We start from the raw sequence: 21719 nt of genomic DNA, 5'->3' as shown, positions 1-21719 counted from the left end.
CCCCCGGGTTAAGAATGTCAGACTTACGGACAACTCATACTTACAAGTGGACTGCCATAAAGCCTATTATATTACAAATTTGAGTTAAATACAATGGTTCGTAATAATGAACGCAAGCACTACTTTGTGATACTCGTGAAAACATTGCAGGGCTTCAGAAGCGTAAATCCGATGCGAGTGCTGGTGTTGCATCAAAAAAGAAAACAATCACGATAGATAATAAAGTGATCAGAAAGTGGTGAAATGCCATCAGTCATTGGAAAAGTGTTAGGCTATAGTCCGTCAATGATAGGAACAATTTTAAATGATAAAGTGAGAATAATGGAGCATGTGAAAGGCCCTGCCCCAATGAAAGCTACAATTATTACTAAGCAACACAGTGGTTTAATTATTGAAATGGAAAGGCTATTGATAATTTGGTTAGATGATCAAAATCAGCATAATATGCCTATTAGCCTTATTTTAGTGGAAGAACAGGCTCAAAGCCTTTTTTCAATGATTTAAAAGCTGCATGTGCAGCAAGTGAAGGTGAATGTGATGAAGAATTTGTTGCGAGTAGGGGTTGGTTCAATAGTTTCAAATTGAGGGCCAATTTACATAATATGAAAGTGCAAGGTGAAGCAGCGAGTGCAGATGTAAGTGCTGCGAGTGATTTTTCTGAGATGTTGAAAAAAATTATTGAGGAGGGAGGTTATTTGCCAGACCAAATATTTAAAGTAGACGAGACTGGCTTATTTTGGAAAAAAATGTACTTGTTCCGACTTACCTACACATGTGACTTAAAGACAGACTTAGGAACGGATCTCGTTCATAACCCAGGGACTGCCTGTATATGTAGAAAAATTACTGTTTTCTTTTCCTCTCTATTATCATGTATTGCATTGTACTGCTGCAGTGTTAACACATTTCACAACACATGCCGGTAATGTTAAACCTGATTCTGATTCCTCAGTGGGCCATCGACATCCTCATTGTGAAGCTTATCTCATAGCAAGATTGTTAATAGTGCATATAAAAGAGAGGCCACTACACCGTAAACTACTTAAAATTACATTTTTTAAATAATTAGTACAACAAATTTGAAAGCCCATTTGGTAGCTGTGAAATCCCAGTACAGCTGCAGTGTACTGTTATGTTAATCCACGTGCTCACTCTTATCTAGCCTTCCTCTCACTGCCAAATAGTTTACGTTCTACACTTCCTCCACCACCTATCTTTCCATTCTGCCCCCACTCCAAAATCCCATTAAAACTTCAAATGCTTGGAACTTGGGTTTACCCATCATCCAGAACATATGTATAGAAAGATGTTGGAACAAGACCAGCAACATCATGAAGGATCCTACCCACATGCTCATGCACTGTTTGTCCCACTCCCATCGGAGAGGATGCTACATAGTATGCACACCAGGACCACCAGAGTCAAAACAGTTAGCTTACCCAAGCAGTAAGGCTGATCAACACATCCACCCACTAACCCACCCCTCCACACCCCCAATCACCACTACTTAATGTTTCCTGTCAGTCACTTTATGTGCATATATTCCTGTACCTAGCATTACCTTATGGACATACAATTAAACTATGTATATAAATTATATTGTCCGTTTATATTTGTTGTGTTTTTTTATTATTGTGTTCTTTATCTTATTGGATATTTTTTGTGCTGCAGCAGATCCAGAGTAACAATTATTTTGTTCTTCTTTACACTTGTGTGCTGAAGGTGACATTAAGCAACCTTGACTCCTGAGCTTGTGCAGGAAATGTTCTCTTTATCACTGTTGCAATTAAGTGATATCACTTTGTCACTCCAGTGTCAGTGAAACACAGAACAGCACATTATTTTGTGCTAGCCTTTTAACCTGTTTCAGGATCAATCTGACCCTCGCCTCCTGCATAGCAGTCCATTTTTCTATCATCCGTGTGCCTATCTGAGAGTTTTATAAATGTCCATAATGTATCTGCCATCACCACCATCCTAGGACATTTCACACATCCACCTCTTCCTGTGTGTAAAAAAGAACACCTACCTCTGACATCCCCACCACCCCCCAATCCTTGCCTCTAAACAACGTACAATTATAAACACACAGTCTGCAGATGCTGGAAATCCGAAGCAACACACACAAGCTGCCCCTTTGTGTTTGCCATTTCTGCTGTGGGGAAAAAAGTCTATGGGTATCTACTCTGCCCATCCCTCTTGCCATCTTGTATGTAACAATCAAGTCACCTCTCATCCAAGGATAAAGCCCTGGCTCACTCAACTTCTTCTTATAAGCCATGCTCTAATCCAGGTAGCTGGGTTGTAAAAGGATGTCAAATGTGAGGCGAAGAGGGAAGAAAAGAATATAGTATGTGTGGTTCTGCTTTGTTTCAATTGGTGTCTTGGTCAGAAAAGCACCTCAGTTACAGAAATAGCAAAACTGTTATGTAACTAAAGTTTGGTTTTCTTATTTACCCAGAGCCCAATTTGTTGAATGGGACGGCGCACAGTGTTAACAAACGTGGAGTGAAGAAACGTGATTTGGACTCTGCACAGCTCCGCGAGATTGTCTGCGACCTGGTGCCACACGTTCGCATTGCTCATGTCCTTCCAGCGAAGAGTGAGGCCCTGTCTGATGCCGTAAGTGACTTTAACTAGACCACAATTTAAAGTTAAAAGTACGTTTATTATCAAAGTATGCATACCATATAGAGTCTTGCGAGTCATCCGCTTACAGGCAGCCATCAAAAAAAATCCTGCAAACAATCAAAGTGAGAAAATAGCATTCAGAAATGAAGTTCAGAAAAGTGAGTCAACAGACTCAAAGCCAGCAGCCGATTCAGGAGCCCTTACCTGCAGGCTGCAGCCTCAGTTCAGCGCAGAGATGAGTAAACCTCACGGAGCCTGTCCTCATCTCCAGCCTGACTTACTTGCCTTTCCAATCTGGCCCGGCACTTAAATCATCCAAACTATGCGTCATTCTTTGTTCTCAGATCCAGGCCCTGACACTTTGATACACTCTTGGACCCGGGCCCACCGGCTTAATTGGCCTTTCTAATTAATTTTATTTATGTTTGTATCTGTGTAGGTATTGCTGTATTTATTGATTACTTTATTCATTGATTCATTAATTAATTCATTGAGATGCAAAACAGAATAGGCCCTTCTGGCCCTTCGAGCCACATCACTCAACAACCCCTAATTTAATTGTAGCCTAATCATTGGACAATTTACAATGACCAATTAACCTACCAACCAGTATGTCTTTGGACTGTGGGAAGAAACCAGAGCACCAGGAGGAAACCCATGTGGTCCCGGGGAGGATGTGTAAACTACTTACAGGCAATGACAGGAATTAAACCTGTACCGTGAAGCATTGTGCTAACCATGATGCTACAGTGCTGCCCCATCTTGGATCTTGTGATCATAATTCAGCCCGGTGCTTAACTCGATCAGACCTCCGGTCTTTTTTCGCTCGGGCCCGAGACTCTGTTGGACCAAGTCCACCCCAGCCATGGCAAACATTGGCTCATTCCTTGCTCTAAGCCACCCTGGTAAAGAAAAAGAAATAGCCTCATATCACTTACAAGCAGTTAGGATCAAATGTGGTGTTTGAGGAGTCTGTCCCACGATTAATACCCAAAATATCCTGTGATTGTCTGATGGCAATTGCCAAAAGTTCTAAGGCAATGTTAAATAGTAATGGACTAAGAGGACATCCCTGTCTAGTGCCCCGAAACAGGCGAAAAAAGGGAGATCTTTGATTATTGGTAAACACTGAGGCTACTGGAGTATAATAAATCAATTTAATCCATGATATAAATATCGGACTAAAATTAAACTTCTCCAACACATTAAATAAGTAAGGCCATTCAACTCTGTCAAATGCTTTCTCCGCATCTAATGAAATCACGCATTCTGAAGTATCATGTGAGGGAGTATAAACAATATTCAACAATCTCCTAATGTTAAAAAAAGAATAACGATTTTTAATAAAGCCAGTTTGATCATCTGAAATAATTTTGGGTAATACCTTCTCCAATCTAGATGCCAGTAACTTGGAAAAAAATCTTGGAGTCTACATTCAATAAAGATATAGGTCTATAAGAAGCACAGTTAGTAGGGTCTTTATCTTTCTTCAATATTAAAGAAATGGAAGCTCTATAAAAAGATTGTGGCAAATTCCCTAATCTAATGGCTTCCTCAAAAACCTTACCTAACCAAGGGGAAAGAGTAGCGGAAAAAAATTTAAAAAATTCAACTGTATAACCATCTGGACCCGGTGCTTTCCCAGAATTCATTGAGGAAATAGCCCCTTTAATTTCTACATCCGTAATAGGAGTATCCAATATCAAAAGATCATCAGATGATAATCTTGGAAAATTTAATTTTCCAAGAAAATCAGACATGGTATTATAATCTTGAGGAAATTCAGATTGATACAGGGAGGTATAGAAATCTTGAAATGCCTTATTTATCTCATCATGATTAACTGTCAGATTCCCATTCTTCTGACCAATCTTAGTGATTTGACGTTTAACCAAAGCATTCTTCAATTGACTAGCTAACAGTTTACCAGATTTATCACTATGTATATAAAAATCAGATTTAGTTTTCATTAATTGATTTTCAATCGAGGATGTAAGTAATAAACTATGTTCCATTTGAAGTTCAACCCTTTGTTTGTAAAGCTCCTTACTAGGAGCAATCGAATATTTCTTTTCTTTCTTTTTCAATCTTTTTATTAAATTTCATATATAAAAAAAAACAAAACATGATAATGAATAGATTACAAATTCAATAAACTTGAAATTACATTAGTAATAGGATAATAATATCCTATTAAACATCAATCAACAAAAGGTACATAAATCAATCAAGTCTATATAAATATATATGAAAAAAAATCATCAAAGAAAAAAAAATTGAAAATATATAGAAGAAAATATATATTGAAAAAAAACACTAAACTAAACTAACATGGGCAATAATAACAGTTTATAAATATGTGATAGTGTCAAGAAAAAACTCCGGAACTCCATACCTGAACAAGAATAAGTAGAGAAAAGGATCTGAAATAGGCCAAATTAATTCATATGAAAATGTCGAATGAATGGTCCCCAGGTTTCTTCAAATTTAATTGAAGAATCAAAAATAGTGCTTCTAATTTTTTCCAAACTCAGATAGGAAATAGTTTGAGAGAACCACTGAGATGTGGTAGGAGGATTTGCTTCTTTCCAGTTTTGTAGTATAGACCTTCTGGCAATTAATGTTACAAAGGCAATCATTCGTCTGATTGAAGGGGAAAACTGATTACCATCTTCATTTGGTATACCGAAAATTGCAGTAATAAAATGGGGTTGTAAATCGATATTCCATACTGAGGAAATGACATCAAAAATGTCCTTCCAATAGTTATGTAAAGTGGGACATGCCCAAAACATGTGGGTCAATGAAGCCACTTCTAAGTGACATCTGTCACATTGAGGATTGATATGCGAGTAGAATCGAGCAAGCTTATCTTTAGACATATAAGCTCTATGTACAATTTTAAATTGTATTAAAGCATGTTTAGCACAAATAGAAGAGGAATTAACCGTTTGTAAAATTTTTTCCCATTTATCTGTGAATATATTATATCGAAGTTCTTTTTCCCATTCTTGTTTAATTCTATCCGATATTTCTGGCTGTATCTTCATAATCATGTTATAAATAAAAGCTACTAATCCCTTCTGGCAAGGATTAAAAGTAAAAATCAAATCTGAAAAATCCGATGGAGTTGAATTGGGAAAAGATGGGAGAATTTTATGTAAGAAATTTCTAATTTGTAAGTATCTAAAAAAATTAGATTTAGGTAATTTAAATTTGTTAGAAAGTTGATCAAAAGACATCAAAGTACCTTCAAAAAAAAGATCACGAAAACATTTTATACCTTTCCTTTTCCATATGCTAAAAGCTTGATCTGTCAATGAAGGTTTGAAAAAAAATTTAATAAAATAGGGCTGTCCAGAATAAAGTTTTTCAGATTAAAAAATTTGCGAAATTGAAACCAAATTCGTAGTGTATGTTTGACAACAAGGTTAGATATCTGTTTATTGAATTTAACTAAATCAATAGGAAGAAAAGAACCAAGAACGGAAAATATAGAATATCCCTTTACCTCACTACATTCCAAATTTACCCACTGTGGACACAATGGTGAGTCCAAATCTAGTTTCCAATACATTAGGTTACGAATATTATTCGCCCAATAATAAAATCTAAAGTTAGGTAAAGCTGGACCACCATTTTTTTTAGATTTTTGTAATTGCCTTTTGCTTAACCTAGGGTTTTTATTTTGCCACACAAATGAGGAAATTTTTGAATCAATATTATCAAAAAAAGATTTAGGAATGAAAATTGGTAAAGCTTGAAATAAATATAAAAATTTCGGTAAAATCATCATTTTAATAGCATTAATCCAACCAACTAATGATAAAAATAAGGGAGACCATCTTGTAGTAAGTTGTTGAATTTGATGAAGCATAGGTAAAAAATTCAGTCCAAATAAATCTTTATATTTCTTGGTGATTTTTATACCTAAATAGATAAAGTTATCAGTAACAACTTTAAATGGCATCCTGTCATTCAATAAGGTTTGCGCGTTTAAGGGGAATAACTCACTCTTATCTAAGTTTAACTTATAACCAGAAAAACTACCAAATTGAGCCAACAAGGATAAAATAGCAGGAATAGACCTATTAGGATCAGAAATATATAGCAGCAAATCATCAGCATAAAGTGATAGTTTGTATAACTTCTCATTACGGATGATACCAAAAATATTAGGAGACTCACGAATAGCAATAGCTAAAGGTTCTAATGCAATATTAAATAATAAAGGACTTAAAGGACAACCTTGTCTCGTACCACGAGATAATTGAAAAAAAGAGGATCTATAATTATTTGTAAGAACAGAAGCAACAGGTTTATAATATATTAATTTAATCCATGATATAAAATTAGGACTAAAATTAAAGTTTCTCAATGCATTAAATAAATATGTCCATTCAACTCTGTCAAAGGCTTTTTCAGCATCTAATGAGATAACACATTCTGGGGTTGTAGGTGATGAAGTATAAATTATGTTAATCAATTTTCTAATATTAAAAAAGGAATACCGATTCCTAATAAAACCAGTTTGATCTTCTGAAATAATCTGTGGTAGTACCTTTTCTAATCTAATGGCTAAAATTTTTGTAAGAATCTACATTTAATAATGATATAGGGCGATAAGATGCACATAAGGTAGGATCTTTATCTTTTTTAAGAATTAGAGAAATAGTAGCTTCATAAAAAGATTGAGGTAATCTCTTCTTAACAAATGCATCATTAAAGATTTCACATAGCCAAGGAGAAAGCAATAAAGAAAAAGTTTTAAAAAATTCTACAATAAAACCATCAGGACCAGGAGCTTTCCCTGAATTCATTGATGAGATAGCAAGCTACAATCTTCATCTATCAGTTTAGGAATATTCAAGTTATTAAAAAAATTATCCATCATAAACCGGTCACCATCAAATTCTGATTGATATAAAGATTTATAAAAATCTTGAAAAGTGTTATTGATTTCTTTATAATCAGTAGTTAAATTACCGTCTTGTTTACGAATTTTAATAATTTGTCGCTTAGTCAAAATAGCTTTTAATTGATTAGCTAACAATTTACCAGTTCGATGAATATTTCTTATCAATCTCTTTAATTTTATCAACCAATAAAAGAGTTTCCATCTTGATACGTTTCCTCAAACCAACAGAATAAGAAATAATCTGTCCACGTATATAAGCTTTAAAAGTGTCCCAAAGTGTTCCGCAGGAAATATCATCTGTAGAATTAGTTGAGAAGAAGAAGTCGATCTGCTCCTCCATAAATTTTATGAACTCAGAGTCTTGCAACAAGGTAGAGTCAAATCGCCATTGTCTAGCATTAGAAGCTGTATCCGTAAATTTCATAGAAAGTAATAACGGAGCATGATCATAGCTATAATATCATAATTACAACCGATTACCAATGGAATAAAACAAGAGTCTACAAAAAAATAATCAATTCTTGAATAAGAGTGATAAACATGTGAGAAAAAAGAAAACTCTTTGTCATTAGGATACCGGAATCTCCAAATATCAAAAACTCCATTGTCAGTCAAAAAAGAGTTAATACAAGTGGCCGACTTATTCGGTAAAGTCTGAATAGATAAAGATTTATCCATCAGAGGATTTAAACAACAATTAAAGTCACCACCCATTATTAACTTATATTCGTTTAGATTGGGTAAAGAAGTAAATAAAGACTTAAAAAAGTCAGGACAATCCACATTTGGAGCATAAACATTAACCAAAGCAACCTTTTTATTACAAAGTAAACCCGTAATTAACAAAAATCTGCCATTCGGATCCGAAAAAATGTCATGTTGAACAAATGAAATAGAGGGGTCAATAAAAATTGAAACTCCTTTTACTTTAGCATTCGAATTTGCGTGATACTGTTGACCCCGCCAAAATCTAAAAAAATGAAATTTGTCCTCCCTCCTCACATGAGTTTCTTGTACAAAAATGATATGAGCATTAAGCCTTTGGAATACTTTGAAAATCTTCTTTCGTTTAATTGGATGATTTAAACCATTAGTATTCCAAGACACAAAATTAATGGTCTGAGCCATAATTCTATAATCAACCCTTTGGTATAAAAAGGGTTAACCAACTTATAAACTCATGCACCCGGAAGAGGAACAAAAGTAGTGAGAAGACCCGGAAGTGACGACAACACAGAGATATTTGAAGTTCAAAAACAGCCCAACTAAAAAAAACTAACACAAACTGGTACAAAAAAAATAGAATTAGAAAACAGACCATCCCCCCACCCCCTGAGAAAAAGAGAAAAAGCCAAAATATGACTTAAAAAGAGAAAAAGTAAGACTAATCCTACCCCCATGTCAGCTGAAGAACACTCCATATAAAAAGGATATAATTAAAAGAATCACCCCAACTTTAAAAATTAAAATCGCTCTAATAAAAACCATATTTCTAAGTATAGTTAGTTGTAAAAAGAATAAAAATATAATGACTAAAAAAAAACTTATAAATCGGGCTCTGGCCCAGACAAAACAAAAAATATTTAAGCTAAGATAAGCAATGCATTGTACGAAAGAAACGCGAAAAATATAAACATAACGCCATCTTAAGCAAAACCAAAAATCTTTTCCAAAAAACCACCATCTTAATCAAGGAAAAATTCACCTTCAAAGAATTAAAAATATACCTTCGAAGGAACAAAGTTAATAGACAAATATGTAGTTAAATGATTAAAGTGTATAAGGCAAAACAATTAATATGACGCAAACACACTTTAACTTAAGTATAAAGTGTAGGATGAACCTACACCAATAACCAGATTTTAATTCTGGTTTAAGAGATCGAGAACTATCTTACACGATCAGAATCATTCACTTATTAAAGACTGGTGTCTGTAGCAGTAGGGAAGTTCTCCTCCAGATATTTTCGCTTCTGAAGTTGAAATGAAAACCTGTCGTGGAGCATTCGACGGAGATATTCGAAGCTTCGCAGGATATAGGAGCGCAGGTTTCAGATTTTTCTCAGAACATTCAGCCATCAACGGTTTAAAAAGAAGCCTTCTTTTTAAAAGGTCTGGACTAAAATCTTCGATCAGGCGGAAGCAAAATTCTTTGAATTTAATCATTCCTGCTCGACGAGAAGCTCTTATAAGTTGTTCTTTGTCATGTACAGAATGGAACCGGACAATTACCACCGAAGGTTTGTCTGTAGCACTCGGTGATCGACGCCGAATTCTATGTACCCGATCCAATAAAGGGGGGTTATTCGGGAAGATCGTCGGAAACGCTTCTTTTAAAAGTTGAGCAAAATATTTCGAAGGGTCATCTTTTTCTATGCCGTCTGGAAGACCAAGTATACGTAGGTTCTGTCTTCTGGACCGATTCTCAAAATCGTCACTCTTGGCTTTAAGGGCTTCCATCAGCTTAATGGTCGAAATTAAATCCTGTTGCAGTTTTCCAATAGTCAAATCTCGCTTCCGAGCATCTTCTTGCAGAGACACAATAAGAGCTTGTTGCTGTTTAATTACTAAATCCGTCTTAACCATGTACTCTTGAAAAGCCTTTATATCTTCTTTAAAAAAATTGTTGTAGTTCAGCAAATTTTTTATCCAAAACCTCCATAAACAATTCAAAAGTTAATTGAGTTTGTTGTGTCGGAGCCTGCTTTTTTCCGTTACCGTTCGGATTACGTCCGGGATCCCGTCCCTTAGACCTGAGAGATATTTCTGTTTGCATATCTTCAAAAGTTCACAACAAACTCTTGGCAGTAAATCCAAAAAAAAAATGAATAAAGAAACTTTCGGTATAGGTAAAAATAAGCTGAATAAGGGTGATCAAAGGTTAAAAAAAGTAAAGGTTATGGAGCGAATCCAAAACAGTACTCACTCCATGAGCGTCTCCATCTGAGTCCTAAACAGACCTTTAATCTGATCAATTAAGGGTAAAAAATTAAATCTAAACAAATCTTTATGGTTTTTTGTGATTTTGATCCCTAAATAAGTAAAAGAGTCATTAACTAATTTTAAAGGTAAATTTCCATAAATTGGGACCCGTTTATTCAAAGGAAACTATTCACTTTTATTAAGATTTAACTTATTCCCAGAAAACTCACTAAATTGAGCCAATAATGATAAAACTGCTGGAATGGATTTCTCCAGGTTAGAAATGAATAGTAATAAATCATCTGCATACAAAGATAACTTATGAATATCTGCCCCACGATTAATACCCAAAATATCCTGTGATTGTCTGATGGCAATTGCCAAAGGTTCTAAGGCAATGTTAAATAGTAATGGACTAAGAGGACATCCTTGTCTAGTGCCCCAAAATAGGCGAAAAAAGGGAGATCTTTGATTATTGGTAAACACTGAGGCTACTGGAGTATGATATATCAATTTAATCCATGATATAAATATCGGACTAAAATTAAACTTCTCCAACACATTAAATAAGTAAGGCCATTCAACTCTATCAAATGCTTTCTCCGCATCTAATGAAATCACGCATTCTGAAGTGTCATGTGAGGGAGTATAAACAATATTCAACAATCTCCTAATGTTAAAAAAAGAATAACGATTTTTAATAAAACCAGTTTGATCATCTGAAATAATTTTGGGTAATACCTTCTCCAATCTAGATGCCAGTAACTTGGAAAAAATCTTGGAGTCTACATTCAATAAAGATATAGGTCTATAAGAAGCACAGTTAGTAGGGTCTTTATCTTTCTTCAATATTAAAGAAATGGAAGCTTTATAAAAAGATTATGGCAAATTCCCCAATCTAATGGCTTCCTCAAAAACCTTACCTAACCAAGGGGAAAGAGTAGCGGAAAAAAATTTTAAAAATTCAACTGTATAACCATCTGGACCCGGTGCTTTCCCAGAATTCATTGAGGAAATAGCCCCCTTAATTTCTACATCCGTAATAGTATCCAATATCAAAAGATCATCAGATGATAATCTTGGAAAATTTAATTTCCCAAGAAAATCAGACATGGTATTATGATCTTGAGGAAATTCAGATTGATACAGGGAGGTATAGAAGTCTTGAAATGTCTTATTTATCTCATCATGATTAACTGTCAGATTCCCATTCTGCTGACCAATCTTAGTGATTTGACGTTTAACCAAAGCATTCTTCAATTGACTAGCTAACAGTTTACCAGATTTATCACTATGTATATAAAAATCAGATTTAGTTTTCATTAATTGATTTTCAATCGAGGATGTAAGTAATAAACTATGTTCCATTTGAAGTTCAACCCTTTGTTTATAAAGCTCCTTACTAGGAGCAATCGAATATTTCTTATCAATCTCTTTAATTTTATCAACCAATAAAAGAGTTTTCATCTTAGTACGTTTCCTCAAACCAACAGAATAAGAAATAATCTGTCCACGTATATACGCTTTAAAAGTGTCCCAAAGTGTTCCGCAGGAAATATCATCTGTAGAATTAATTGAGAAGAAGAAGTCGATCTGCTCCTCCATAAATTTTATAAAGTCAGAGTCTTGCAACAAGGTAGAGTCAAATCGCCATTGTCTAGCATTAGAAGCTGTATCCGTAAATTTCATAGAAAGTAATAACGGAGCATGATCATAGCTATAATATCATAATTACAACCGATTACCAATGGAATAAAACAAGAGTCTACAAAAAAATAATCAATTCTTGAATAAGAGTGATAAACATGTGAGAAAAAAGAAAACTCTTTGTCATTAGGATACCGGAATCTCCAAATATCAAAAACTCCATTGTCAGTCAAAAAAGAGTTAATACAAGTGGCCGACTTATTCGGTAAAGTCTGAATAGATAAAGATTTATCCATCAGAGGATTTAAACAACAATTAAAGTCACCACCCATTATTAACTTATATTCGTTTAGATTGGGTAAAGAAGTAAATAAAGACTTAAAAAAGTCAGGACAATCCACATTTGGAGCATAAACATTAACCAAAGCAACCTTTTTATTACAAAGTAAACCCGTAATTAACAAAAATCTGCCATTCGGATCCGAAAAAATGTCATGTTGAACAAATGAAATAGAGGGGTCAATAAAAATTGAAACTCCTTTTACTTTAGCATTCGAATTTGCGTGATACTGTTGACCCCGCCAAAATCTAAAAAAATGAAATTTGTCCTCCCTCCTCACATGAGTTTCTTGTACAAAAATGATATGAGCATTAAGCCTTTGGAATACTTTGAAAATCTTCTTTCGTTTAATTGGATGATTTAAACCATTAGTATTCCAAGACACAAAATTAATGGTCTGAGCCATAATTCTATAATCAACCCTTTGGTATAAAAAGGGTTAACCAACTTATAAACTCATGCACCCGGAAGAGGAACAAAAGTAGTGAGAAGACCCGGAAGTGACGACAACACAGAGATATTTGAAGTTCAAAAACAGCCCAACTAAAAAAAACTAACACAAACTGGTACAAAAAAAATAGAATTAGAAAACAGACCATCCCCCCACCCCCTGAGAAAAAGAGAAAAAGCCAAAATATGACTTAAAAAGAGAAAAAGTAAGACTAATCCTACCCCCATGTCAGCTGAAGAACACTCCATATAAAAAGGATATAATTAAAAGAATCACCCCAACTTTAAAAATTAAAATCGCTCTAATAAAAACCATATTTCTAAGTATAGTTAGTTGTAAAAAGAATAAAAATATAATGACTAAAAAAAAACTTATAAATCGGGCTCTGGCCCAGACAAAACAAAAAATATTTAAGCTAAGATAAGCAATGCATTGTACGAAAGAAACGCGAAAAATATAAACATAACGCCATCTTAAGCAAAACCAAAAATCTTTTCCAAAAAACCACCATCTTAATCAAGGAAAAATTCACCTTCAAAGAATTAAAAATATACCTTCGAAGGAACAAAGTTAATAGACAAATATGTAGTTAAATGATTAAAGTGTATAAGGCAAAACAATTAATATGACGCAAACACACTTTAACTTAAGTATAAAGTGTAGGATGAACCTACACCAATAACCAGATTTTAATTCTGGTTTAAGAGATCGAGAACTATCTTACACGATCAGAATCATTCACTTATTAAAGACTGGTGTCTGTAGCAGTAGGGAAGTTCTCCTCCAGATATTTTCGCTTCTGAAGTTGAAATGAAAACCTGTCGTGGAGCATTCGACGGAGATATTCGAAGCTTCGCAGGATATAGGAGCGCAGGTTTCAGATTTTTCTCAGAACATTCAGCCATCAACGGTTTAAAAAGAAGCCTTCTTTTTAAAAGGTCTGGACTAAAATCTTCGATCAGGCGGAAGCAAAATTCTTTGAATTTAATCATTCCTGCTCGACGAGAAGCTCTTATAAGTTGTTCTTTGTCATGTACAGAATGGAACCGGACAATTACCACCGAAGGTTTGTCTGTAGCACTCGGTGATCGACGCCGAATTCTATGTACCCGATCCAATAAAGGGGGGTTATTCGGGAAGATCGTCGGAAACGCTTCTTTTAAAAGTTGAGCAAAATATTTCGAAGGGTCATCTTTTTCTATGCCGTCTGGAAGACCAAGTATACGTAGGTTCTGTCTTCTGGACCGATTCTCAAAATCGTCACTCTTGGCTTTAAGGGCTTCCATCAGCTTAATGGTCGAAATTAAATCCTGTTGCAGTTTTCCAATAGTCAAATCTCGCTTCCGAGCATCTTCTTGCAGAGACACAATAAGAGCTTGTTGCTGTTTAATTACTAAATCCGTCTTAACCATGTACTCTTGAAAAGCCTTTATATCTTCTTTAAAAAAATTGTTGTAGTTCAGCAAATTTTTTATCCAAAACCTCCATAAACAATTCAAAAGTTAATTGAGTTTGTTGTGTCGGAGCCTGCTTTTTTCCGTTACCGTTCGGATTACGTCTGGGATCCCGTCCCTTAGACCTGAGAGATATTTCTGTTTGCATATCTTCAAAAGTTCACAACAAACTCTTGGCAGTAAATCCAAAAAAAAAATGAATAAAGAAACTTTCGGTATAGGTAAAAATAAGCTGAATAAGGGTGATCAAAGGTTAAAAAAAGTAAAGGTTATGGAGCGAATCCAAAACAGTACTCACTCCATGAGCGTCTCCATCTGAGTCCTAAACAGACCTTTAATCTGATCAATTAAGGGTAAAAAATTAAATCTAAACAAATCTTTATGGTTTTTTGTGATTTTGATCCCTAAATAAGTAAAAGAGTCATTAACTAATTTTAAAGGTAAATTTCCATAAATTGGGACCCGTTTATTCAAAGGAAACTATTCACTTTTATTAAGATTTAACTTATTCCCAGAAAACTCACTAAATTGAGCCAATAATGATAAAACTGCTGGAATGGATTTCTCCAGGTTAGAAATGAATAGTAATAAATCATCTGCATACAAAGATAACTTATGAATATCTGCCCCACGATTAATACCCAAAATATCCTGTGATTGTCTGATGGCAATTGCCAAAGGTTCTAAGGCAATGTTAAATAGTAATGGACTAAGAGGACATCCTTGTCTAGTGCCCCAAAATAGGCGAAAAAAGGGAGATCTTTGATTATTGGTAAACACTGAGGCTACTGGAGTATGATATATCAATTTAATCCATGATATAAATATCGGACTAAAATTAAACTTCTCCAACACATTAAATAAGTAAGGCCATTCAACTCTATCAAATGCTTTCTCCGCATCTAATGAAATCACGCATTCTGAAGTGTCATGTGAGGGAGTATAAACAATATTCAACAATCTCCTAATGTTAAAAAAAGAATAACGATTTTTAATAAAACCAGTTTGATCATCTGAAATAATTTTGGGTAATACCTTCTCCAATCTAGATGCCAGTAACTTGGAAAAAATCTTGGAGTCTACATTCAATAAAGATATAGGTCTATAAGAAGCACAGTTAGTAGGGTCTTTATCTTTCTTCAATATTAAAGAAATGGAAGCTTTATAAAAAGATTATGGCAAATTCCCCAATCTAATGGCTTCCTCAAAAACCTTACCTAACCAAGGGGAAAGAGTAGCGGAAAAAAATTTTAAAAATTCAACTGTATAACCATCTGGACCCGGTGCTTTCCCAGAATTCATTGAGGAAATAGCCCCCTTAATTTCTACATCCGTAATAGTATCCAATATCAAAAGATCATCAGATGATAATCTTGGAAAATTTAATTTCCCAAGAAAATCAGACATGGTATTATGATCTTGAGGAAATTCAGATTGATACAGGGAGGTATAGAAGTCTTGAAATGTCTTATTTATCTCATCATGATTAACTGTCAGATTCCCATTCTGCTGACCAATCTTAGTGATTTGACGTTTAACCAAAGCATTCTTCAATTGACTAGCTAACAGTTTACCAGATTTATCACTATGTATATAAAAATCAGATTTAGTTTTCATTAATTGATTTTCAATCGAGGATGTAAGTAATAAACTATGTTCCATTTGAAGTTCAACCCTTTGTTTATAAAGCTCCTTACTAGGAGCAATCGAATATTTCTTATCAATCTCTTTAATTTTATCAACCAATAAAAGAGTTTTCATCTTAGTACGTTTCCTCAAACCAACAGAATAAGAAATAATCTGTCCACGTATATACGCTTTAAAAGTGTCCCAAAGTGTTCCGCAGGAAATATCATCTGTAGAATTAATTGAGAAGAAGAAGTCGATCTGCTCCTCCATAAATTTTATAAAGTCAGAGTCTTGCAACAAGGTAGAGTCAAATCGCCATTGTCTAGCATTAGAAGCTGTATCCGTAAATTTCATAGAAAGTAATAATGGAGCATGATCAGAGACAGCTATAATATCATAGTTACAACCGATTACCAATGGAATAAAACAAGAGTCTACAAAAAAATAATCAATTCTCGAATAAGAGTGATAAGCATGTGAGAAAAAAGAAAACTCTTTGTCATTAGGATGCCGGAATCTCCAAATATCAAAAACTCCATTGTCAGTCAAAAAAGAGTTAATACAAGTGGCCGACTTATTAGGTAAAGTCTGAATAGATAAAGATTTATCCATCAGAGGATTTAAACAACAATTAAAGTCACCACCCATTATTAAATTATATTCGTTTAGATTGGGTAAAGAGGTAAATAAAGACTTAAAAAAGTCAGGACAATCCACATTTGGAGTGTAAACATTAACCAAAGCAACATTTTTATTACAAAGTAAACCCGTAATTAACAAAAATCTGCCATTCGGATCCGAAAAAATATCATGTTGAACAAATGAAATAGAGGAGTCAATAAAAATTGAAACTCCTTTTACTTTAGCATTCGAATTTGCGTGATACTGTTGACTCCGCCAAAATCTAAAAAAACGAAATTTGTCCTCCTTCCTCACATGAGTTTCTTGTACAAAAATGATATGAGCATTAAGTCTTTGGAATACTTTCCACAAAGTCATTCTGATTTTCCCTAATAACTCTTTACCTTTCCAAATGTAAATATGGCCTGCCCACAGAGTCCTTTCCTGAGGGTGGTATGGTACCATGTACAGTTAGCGTAATTACAGCACAAGTGATGCAGGTTCAGTTCTGCTGCTGTCTGGAAGGAGTTTATATGTTCTCTCCGTGACCACTTCTGTGTCCTCTGGGTGCTCACAGTTTCCTCCCATGTTCCAAAGGTTAGTAACTTAATTGGTCACATGAGTGTAATTGGTTGGGACAGAAGATGCTGTTACTCTGATGTATTGCTAAAAAAAATTTTTAATTCAGAGCACTAATTCCCTGGTTTGTCCTTGCAGTCCTCCTTAAACATCAGCCTCCTCTCAGTCTTTGGTACTTTGCCATTGGCAAAGGAAAATACAAAAAATCTTTCCCAGGGCTTCAGCAATATCCTCCTTTACTTCCCACAATGTCCCAGGATGCTGAAGGATCATGGCCTGAAACTGGTTATTCCTTTCCATGGATGCTGCCTGACCTCCTGAATTCCTCTAGCATTTTGTGTGTTTTGCTCTGGATTTCAAGAATCCTTTATGTCTTAAAATAACCTGGTTAGACCTCAGAGATTTATCCATGAGACATAGGAATAGAATTGGGCCATTTGGCCCATCGAATATGGTCCTGCCATTCCATCATGACTGATTTATACCCCATTCTCTTGCCTTCTCCCCATAACCTTAGAAATTGTTACTTATCTAGAGTCAATCAATCTCCGCTTTAGATATACCCAGTAACTTGGCTTCCATAGCCGTCCGTGCCAATGAATTCCACAGGTACACCACTCTCTAGATAAAGGAATTCCTCCTCAGCTCTGTTTTAGGGGGATGTCCTTCTATTCTGTGCTCTTCAAGGCTGCCAATATCGCCTTCATAATGCCAGTATGCTTCAGGATATCACCATTCTCTTTTCTGAACTCACTGGCGTCCAGGTTATTACAATGCAGACAAAGTATTCATTAAGGCCTTGCCCATCTCCTGTGGCTCCATGCAGATAATATAGGTATCTGTTTTCAAAATGTTCCCTTACCAGAGAAAAGAACATGTCTCCAAATTAGTTCTATCTGAAAAACTTGGCTGTATATCAACTTCTTCCCTGCTAATTACGCATTTTACTGGAGGGGATTTCACATGACAATGTTAAAATAAAACAACTAGGAATGCATCGGAGATATTTGTAATCATACTGGCTTCAGATTACTATTTGAATGGTGTCAAGTTAGGAAAAGGGGAAGTACAACAAGATCTAGGTGTCCTTGTTCATCAGTCACTGAAAGTAAGCATGCAAGTACAGCAGGCAATGAAGAAAACTAATGGCATGTTGGCCTTCATAACAAGGGGAGTTGAGTATAGGAGCAAAGAGGTCCTTCTGCAGTTGTACAGGGCCCTGGTGAGACCACACTTGGAGTATTTTGTTCAGTTTTGGTCTCCAAATTTGAGGAAGGACATTCTTGCTATTGAGGGAGTGCAGTGTAGGTTCACGAGGTTGATTCCCGGGATGACGAGACTGTCATATTTGAAAATTGGAGTGACTGGGCTTGTATACACTGGAATTTAGAAGGATGAGAGGGGATCTGATTGAAACACATAAGATTATTAAGGGATTGGACACGCTAGAGGCAGGAAACATGTTCCCAATGTTGGGGGAAGTCCAGAACCAGAGGCCACAGTTTAAGAATAAGGGGTAGGCCATTTAGAACAGAGTTCAGGAGAAACTTTTTAAACCTTAGAGCTGTGGATCTATGGAATGCTCTGCCTCAGAAGGCAGTGGAGGCCAATTCTGTGGATGCTTTCAAGAAAGACTTAGATAGAGCTCTTAAAGATAGCAGAGTCAAGGGATATGGGGAGAAGGCAGGAACGGGTTGCTGATTGTGGATGATCTCTGCACCTTGTGGTGCATTCAGTGGCAACCTTGCCGTTTCTTTAGCATTTCATTGCTAGTTCAACGCCCAACCCAGCACAGATGGAAAGCATGCGAGGAGCAGGTTGGATTTGAACTTTGGACCATTTACCTCAAAGTCCAGTGCTGATGCCACTATGCCACCAGCTGGTACTTCATCTTTCTTTACGTCCCTATTTTTTTGGTTTATTCCTGTTCCACAGGGTTGGGGAATTGAATTGATTAGCCTAAACATGGGATGCAATTCATATTTCAGTATTAATGCAACATAAATTCCAAATGAGCACATCTTCAGATATTCTGTAGCCTGTCTGCCTCTGGAAACAAGTTCATATGGATCGCAACCCCTCCCCACCATCTGAGTATATTTTTCCTTTCCTATCCATAATGGGCCGGAATTTTGCCAGCACTCTCCCTGTCAGCAATGTCATAATTGCAATATCCAGACAATTCAACATTCCCAGAAAAATCTGAAGCATTTGTGGGACATAGCAGAGAAGGAGTATGTCTCAGACTGCACAGCCTAATATATTATGAAACAGGAGCATTGTTCCCCTGGAACTGGTATAATCCTGTGTTTATAGACAACAATGTTAATTGAATGCAGTAATGTTTGCTTTCACTGTGCAGTAAATGCTTTAGGCATGAGAGGAACACTAGCTCTCTCCCATCAGTGACTAAATTAAGCCATCATGGCAGTGCAGTCCAATTTCAGTAGCAAACTGTGCTTGACCAGACCAATACTGAGCAAGGTCATATATTCTGTGTCCTTGAGCAGGCCAGACTGAACAAGATCATACCCAGTGTACCTAGTGTAATAAATGGCTGTTGTGTGTGTGCTTCATGCCAGATGTTGGAGTCCTGGGAGATCCAGAGACACCCAGGGAGCTGCATCTGTGTGAAGTGCATCCAGCTGCAGCTCCTTGACCGTGTTAGGGATCTGGAACAGCAGCTGGATAACCTTCAGCTTGTACAGGAGAGTGCAGAGATAGTTGATCAGAGTTATAGGGAAGTAGCCAAATCAGGTTGGAAATGGATCTCAAGGGAGTCAAGTTGTTGAATGCATACGGATTGGCTTTTTAGAGCAGTTGGTTATTGAGCCTACTAGGGGATTAGCTATACTGGATTGGGTGTTATGTAATGAACCAGAGGTGACTAGGGAGCTTAAGGTAAAAGATCCCTTAGGAGACAGTGATCGCAATATGATTGAGTTCAACTTGAAATTTGATGGGGATGAAGTCTGACATAGCAGTATTTCATTGAAAGAAAGGAAATTAGAGTTTTATGAGAGGAAAGTGAATTGGAAGGAGATGCAATTACTGGGAAGGCTGAGGATTAGGAAGCTTTTAAAACCCTACAGAGAGCAACTAAAAGAATCATTAGGAGGGAAAAGATGAAATTTGAAAGCATTAGCAAATAATATCAAAGTGAATAGTAAAAGCTTTTTCAAGTATGTTATAAAAATAAAAGTGAGATGAGAGTGGATATAGGACCACTAGAAATTGAGGCCAGAGAAATAATAATGGGGTACAAGGAGATGGCCGATGAACTAAATGAGTATTTTGCATCAGTCTTCACAGTGGAAGACACAAGTAGTGTGCCTGATGTTGAAGGGTGTGAAGGAAGAGAAGTGAATGCAGTTACTGTTACAAGGGAGAAAATGCTCAAAAAAGCTGAAAGACCTAAAGGTACGTAAGTCACCTGGACCAGATGAACTGCACCTAGGATACTGAAAGAGGTAGCGGTAGGGATTGTGGTGGCATTAGTAATGATCTTTCAAAAATCATCTGACTTTGGCATGGTGCCAGAGGACTGGAAAATTACAAATGTCACTCTACTCTTTAAGAAGGAGGAAGGCAGCAGGAAGGAAATTATAGACCATTTAGCCCAGGGGTCGGCAACCCGCGGCTCTTTCATCTCTGTGCTGCGGCTCCCTGTGGTTCGTTAGTTTTTGAAATGTAATTCGAAATTTGAAGATTATGGTGATCTTGTACAATCTAAAAACGTTGTGGAGACCCCATTTCCTGGCACATCCGAACCGGCTCACAATTAGCCACCGTTCCGGCTAAGGGAGATAGCCTACGGGGGTTTGTGAGTACGTGTCTTTTGGAGCATCCGCGCCCACGGGGACAGGTTGAGGGAGGCTTTAAAGCAAGGCTGTTTAGTTCGAATAAAGTTACCTTTGGCTGCAGTGTCTTTATTTTAGCGCTGTGTGTAGCACACCGCTACAACGTGTTTTTTATCGCTATTAATATACATCACCACTGCCAATGTCTGACACCCACCAGTGCGCGCTTTCTTTTAATTCTTCGATCCAAGGTAGGCTAACTATGGAGTAACCTTCAACCCAACGTCTTTTTTTCGGAGTTCAAAATGTTTTTGTTGCATGCAAAAATGTAATTTTGTTTTCTCTGCAGGAGTTCATCAATTTCATAAATGCAACACATTATAGTTTGTTTATACATAGCATAAAGGCAAAAAAAAACGTTGTATTATGTTATTTCATTTTAAATGTCAAACGGGTTTTGTGGCTCCCAGTGTTTTCTTTTCTGTGGGAAATGGGTCCATATTGGCTCTTTCAGTGGTAAACGTTGCCGACCCCTGATTTAGCCTGACCTCAGTGGTTGGGAAGATATTGGAGTCAGTTGGTAAGGATGAGGTTATGGAGTACTTGGTGACACAGGACAAGATAGGGCAAAGTCAGCATGGTTTCCTTAAGGGAAAATCCTGCCTGTCGAACCTGGTGTAATTCTTTGAGGAGATTACAAGCAGGTTAGATAAAGTGGATACAGTTGA

General features: G+C 36.1%; 1 protein-coding gene across 1 annotated transcript in view; it reads left to right on the top strand.

Moving 5' to 3' along the window:
- Positions 1-21719, top strand: part of LOC132402297 (BTB/POZ domain-containing protein 7-like) — a 205918-nt gene that overhangs the window by 127946 nt on the left and 56253 nt on the right. Inside the window, exon 6 of the mRNA XM_059985162.1 lies at positions 2462-2622. Coding sequence (XP_059841145.1) covers positions 2462-2622 — 161 coding nt within the window. The remainder of the gene's footprint in view (positions 1-2461; positions 2623-21719) is intronic.

This window comes from Hypanus sabinus, chromosome 11, assembly GCF_030144855.1.
Source record: "Hypanus sabinus isolate sHypSab1 chromosome 11, sHypSab1.hap1, whole genome shotgun sequence".
Lineage (NCBI taxonomy): Eukaryota > Metazoa > Chordata > Chondrichthyes > Myliobatiformes > Dasyatidae > Hypanus > Hypanus sabinus.
The sequence above is the reverse complement of the archived record's forward strand: the minus strand, read 5'-3'. Positions and strand labels throughout refer to the sequence as shown.